This window comes from Myotis brandtii, unplaced genomic scaffold (assembly GCF_000412655.1).
Source record: "Myotis brandtii unplaced genomic scaffold, ASM41265v1 scaffold221, whole genome shotgun sequence".
In the NCBI taxonomy this organism is placed as follows: Eukaryota; Metazoa; Chordata; class Mammalia; order Chiroptera; family Vespertilionidae; genus Myotis; species Myotis brandtii.
The window spans coordinates 261,948-267,616 of record NW_005358287.1 but is presented as its reverse complement, the minus strand read 5'-3'; the positions used below and the strand labels follow the sequence as shown (position 1 = coordinate 267,616).

The following is a 5,669-nucleotide window of genomic DNA, read 5'->3' as shown; positions in this document are numbered from 1 at the left end:
GGCGCCCCCCCCTCCCCAAGAGGGACAGCAAGGCCAGCATCTGGAGGAAGCGGGAGGGGCGCCCGCTGCTCCCCACCAACTAGCCCCACCCCGCCCGGCTGGAGGGCCCCCTCTCCCTGCTGTCCATGCACGTGTCGGTGTAAATTGCAGGAGGAACTTATTTTTAAATATGTTTTTATCGATTTCAGAGAGGAAGGGAGAGGGAGAGAAACATCAATGAGGAGAGAGCATCGCGGACCGGCTGCCTCCTGCACGCCCCCCACTGGGGCTGGAGCCGAAACCTGGGCCTGTGCCCTTGACCGGAATTGAACCCGGACCTTTTAGTCCACAGGCTGACGCTCTATCCACTGAGCCACACCGGCCAGGGCTAATGTATTGTTTATTGATGTCAGAGAGGCAGGGAGAGGGAGAGAGAGAAACATCAGTGATGAGAGAGCATCCTGCATCGGCTGCCTCCTGCACGCCTCCCACTGGGGCTGGAACCACAACCCGGTCCTGTGCTCTGATGGGAATACTACCCTGACCTCCTGGTTCCTAGGTCCACGCTCAGCTGCTGAGCCAGCGGCCGGTCCAATATGAGCCTGAGGAGTGAGACCGACCGGTCCAGAGGCCCCGAGCGGAGTGAAGAGTGAAATGGGAGCTTGGCCGCGAGGGAGGGAGGCGCCCAGGCCGGCTTCTGGCCCACTCTCGGCACCCAAGTGCTCACAATGTAGAACAGCTCCCGGAGTTCGTTGTCTGGGAGTGTGGCCCCGGCAGCCCCCTCTCCCCGACTCCCTTAAGGCCGCTGTGGGGTGTGCACCCCAAAGCTGCCTCCATGAGAAAGGGTTGCTCTGCTCTGAGGACACCCTGTGAAGCCGTGGGGATGAAACCGCTCCTCAGGTGACATATGGCCGCTCTGTTCCCACCGCCTGCCCTGGACACACCGGACCAGTGTTCTGGGCTGATGTCCTTCTAGAGTTTGAAGCCACTCAACCTTTCGTTGTTGCTGCAAACAGCATGTGTATTGTATCGACCCCAAAGGGAATCCCATATTCACATAAGATGGGCAAGAAGCGACTTTGTTGCTAGAGAGGGCAACTCCAGAACAGACGGTAAGGTGATATTTGTTATTTAGAAATCTGAGAAATGGATGCTCTGATGCTAAATTTTTATTTTAAAATTTATTTTTCCTTCCCTCAAAAGTGAAATGAGCTTAGCTGTCCAGGAAAACTTTACACCAATCTAGAGAGAGAGAGAGAGAAACTCACCAAGCGTACCTTTAGTTTCAACTCTGATACATGGAAGCGAAAATCAATTCTAAGATACGTCTTTTATTAACAAAAATTCTGTCACTAAAATGCTATTAAACTTGATTTTTTTAAAAGATCAATAAATCAAAAATGTTTCTTATGAACATTAAAACATTAACAGAGTGTGTGGAACTAAAGGAAATAGCATTGCAACTTTTTTCTTAAATGTTGTGAGCTAAAAAATGTCATTTCCCTGAGACCCAAAAATACCTTTGGGATAGTAGGTGTGTGTATAGATTTTTTTCTGTTAATATTCATAAGAGATGTTTGAAAAAAACAGTTTCAATTTAATGGGAAAAGTAAGTTTTTTCATAAAACGCTTGGAGCCTTAGCAGCACCCCCATCCGCACCCCCAGTTTTGGAAGTCATATGTCCCTGTCCACTTCATTTCATCATAGCGAAGAATTCCATGTGAACACATGCAGCTGTTTATAATGATGTTTTCTGCTCCAAGTTATCAGTCCTAGATCCCAAAATAAATCCCTTCTTAATTAAAATCAACGCATCCCATTTTTCTTAAAATTTCCACGAAGGCCAGTGCCTGAAGCAGATCCCTCTTTTCCTTGGGGGAAAAATGGAGGGAAAATGGCTTCATTTCTCATCCTGCTGATCAACATGAGAGCAACAGAGAGACCCAAGGCACATAGATTGAAAGAACCAAAAGGAGCCACCTTCGCTTAGAGCATAAGTGGATACGCCATGAAAGGGATCACTTTCCAAGAGGGGACTTCAGCCAGTGCCGGTACCCCCTGCTGAGGCATCTAGCAGCCCCCTGTACCCCCTGCTGAGGCATCCAGCTGGCCCCCCCATTCCCTGCTGAGGCATCTAGCTGGCCCCCCGTACCCCCTGCTGAGGCATCTAGCTGCCCCCCTGTACCCCCTGCTGAGGCATCTAGCTGCCCCCCCCCCTATTCCCTGCTGAGGCCTCTAGCCCAGGGGCACAGTGACCCTGTCTCCCAGCCCCTAGGGGAGAAGTGTTTGGGGATCCCAGGCTGACACACAGTTGTGTGTGGGGTAGTGAAGAGGCCCCCATCGGAGGAGGCTTCTCACGGGTCTTACACCGAGAGAGAGACACGGTAGGAGCCGCACCGAGGAACTGGGGGCGCGGCCGGGACTCTGGCTGTGGAAGTGCCTAGAGGAGACGGGCTGTGTCAGGGGGACCCCATTTTCCTTCAAGGTGCATCCTCGCTCTCTCGGCCAGCCCAGCCCCAGCCCCAGCAGACGTGCAGTTTTCACTAAGAACACGGACCTGTTCCTTCACGTGGGGATGGTGCCATCGGCATGCACGGAGCGTCTCTCTTTCTTTTGTGGATTCTTGTTTGAATGCAGTTCGTATCAGTAGTTTATCTTGGAGTGAGAAACCATCGAGTGGAAAGTTTTACTTCATCCATATCTTAAACGTATGTGTCTCCCGCGTCTAAGTAGAGATGTTTCCTCTCTCGGCTCAGGGAGGGGCTATCCGTGGCTAGAAGGGCGTACCGTTCAGATGTGCACTCACTCACTCTCGTGTGAAGGGAACGAGAAGAGGTGTCCCCAAGGGCTTTTCCAGAAATGCATTGTTTGGTTTCAGAATAAACCCTATTTTTTTATGCGCCGCACGTTCTGTCCTCCCCTGGGAAGCACAAGCCGTTCCCTTTCCCAAGGGTTAACCATGTGCATCTTCCCCTTGGCGAGTGGCTCACGCATTTCCTGTGCAGAAGACGAAGCCATCGACTTCTCCTTCCCCCCGTGATGATGAGCCTGCACCGCGTACCCCTTTCTTACGATGCTAGATGGAAACCAACCCGGGCTTTTGCAAATGTAAACCTAGAGAATTTTGGTCACAAATGGTTCGCATTTGTGGATCCTTTGTACATACTTTGCATATATCTGAAAAGCGAACGTCTCCCTCGATTCCCCGATGGGTTCGTGTACGAAAGCACAGCGACGTGTATTTTTGAATGCATAGTAGGACCTTGAGACTTTATAAAGCCCATTTTTACGACGTTTAGGCAGTTGTGTCTGGATCACCCCCTTTTGTAATTCACAGCACACCGAGCAGGGCACGCGTGTGGAGGAGTCGGAGCACTTCTCCGCCCTGGCAGTCATCTTCAGGTCACTTCCCGGGTCTGAGTCCTCTGGGATCGACGCACCTGACTGTTTTAGGGACCCATGGGTAACCAATACCCCTCAAAACTCCCCCGAGGGTGACGCCCAGAGTCACGCCTGCCTTTTTAGGGGACGAGTCACACACTGGCCCGTGCACTTGCTGTCTTTGTAGAGAATCTGACTGTGAATGCCCAGCGCAGACCGAGCGCTGACAGCTCGCCCTCTGATTCCACGTGTTTCTGGCTTTTGTATTCTCTCGTCAGAGGCGGCCCCATCCCAGGGTGTACGTACGGCCGTTACTACTGTATTCACTGCGGAAAACTGGACACCTGAAGATTTGTAAATGTCACACACAGTTCATTAAAGATAACGAGATAAACCTGAAAATGTGCTCGATGCGTTGTTTACTTTGGGCAAACGATGGCATATTCCTCTCTACGTTGTCATTTAATCCAGGAAGAACGCAAGTATTAATTTTTAATTTATTCTGCTCCCTACAGTAAAAGCAGCATCAGACCTCTGATTGCCCCTTGTTGATAGGACGAACTTGATCTCTCTCTTTGCTTGTCGTGTTCTCCAAAGTTCACATAAGATAGACATACTAGTGTTCCTCCAATGGGAAGACTTCTTAAGATAATGGATAGAATGTGAAATAAATTTCGATCCCCGAAATACCCAAGCGAGACGAGGATACACCACCTCCTTCCCACCTTCAGGAAGTTCTCTGGACTTTACACCGAAGACGGCGTCTCACCCACGGCTGTTCGCACTTAGAGCGCCAGCTCTCCTTCGAGGGCCGTGCATTCACTCAATTAGATGCACTTAGGTCCAGGCCCTTTGCACCTGGGGCTTCAGAATCTCTTTAGAACCCTTACCCGGTGCCACCTTTTGGGCAGTTTGTATAACGGATGAACGTGGGACTGGAAATACCATGTTATTTGGTCAGTTCAGACGGGAATTGGGCTCTGAATCCACTCAGCCACACGGTGGCCATTATGACACCCAACCCTGGCACTGACGTGGGCACTTCCATCTGGATCCCTGTCCCATACAAGCCAGGGTGAGCTGCCCTGGCTCAGGGCCTGGCCTCCATGGAGTCTTTAAAAAAAAATTTATATATATATATCTCCTATGTAATAAAAGCCTAGGTGGCATAGCACAATGCCCTCGCATGACATTGTCACAAGATGGCTGCCACTAGATGGCCAGCACGGGAGGGGAGTTGGGGGCGACCAGGCCTGCAGGGGAGGGCAGTGCGGGATCGGGCCTAAACTGGCAGTTGGACATCCAGATTGGAGAGGGTGCAGGCCGGTTGAGGGACACCCCCCTCCTGTGCACGAATTTCATGCACAGGAGGGCCTCTAGTATATATATATATCTCAGAGAGGAAGGGAAAGGGAGGGAGAGAAACATCCATGATGAGAGAGAACCATGGATCGGCTGCCTCCTGCACGCCCCCTACTGGGGATGGAGCCTGCACCGGGGCCTGTGCCCTGCCTGGGAATTGAACCCTGACCTCCTGGTTCATAGGTCAACACTCAACCACTGAGCCACGCCGGCAGCTGGCTGGGCGGAGTCCTGCAGGAGCCAACCCACAGGGAATGGGCGGGGGAGAGGGCATCTCACTCATCACAATCGGAGACTCAGCCGCCAGGCAGGTGACTTCAGCTGCTGGCCATCACGTTCTCGCCTCCAAAGCAGCACGGAGGAGACTGACTGGTAAGAGCCACAGGAAAGGGAGTTGGGCGGAGTTGGGTGTTTGAGTGAGTTTATCAGAAGTGACTCGCCCACCAGCACAGGGTCGGGTGGCAGCCGGCAGGGCCCCTTCCTGGGAGCTCTGAGCCGGAACACTGTTCCCTAAACCGCGGTGCTGCTTTATCTGGGCTCAGTAAACCACCTCGGGGCTTTAAAGAGAAACAGGTGCACGACGCCGGAGGCATTGACTTACGGATGGTTTTAGCTCCATGTCCAACGCGTTAAGTATTTTTTTCGTTACAAAAACGTTCAGAGCTCCACTGGAGAAAAGTCGTCTAGAAATCAATCACAATTGTAATTTTAAAAACCAAAAAGTTAATAAACTCCGTTATAAACGGTGAGAAAACCTTTTCATCAAATGTGTGTGTAACAGCCGAGCGTAAGTAACACACCTGTGCTGGTTGTTGAACCGTTGCAGTAACACGTTTCTCTGCTTCGCTTGCTCTGGTGGACGAGCCTCTTCCTATTTCTGTGGGGAAAGCTCATGTGTTGAAAAGTAGACGCTGTCTTTTTCTTCCCTTTGTTGACCAAACCTTTC

General features: G+C 51.3%; 1 protein-coding gene across 1 annotated transcript in view; it reads left to right on the top strand.

The window, feature by feature from the left end:
* The window catches only part of FAM171B (family with sequence similarity 171, member B), a 25,466-nt gene extending 21,316 nt beyond the window's left edge, over positions 1-4,150 (top strand). The window contains exon 9 of the mRNA XM_014539618.1: positions 4,093-4,150. Coding sequence (XP_014395104.1) covers positions 4,093-4,150 — 58 coding nt within the window. The remainder of the gene's footprint in view (positions 1-4,092) is intronic.
* Positions 4,151-5,669: the final 1,519 nt, after the last annotated feature.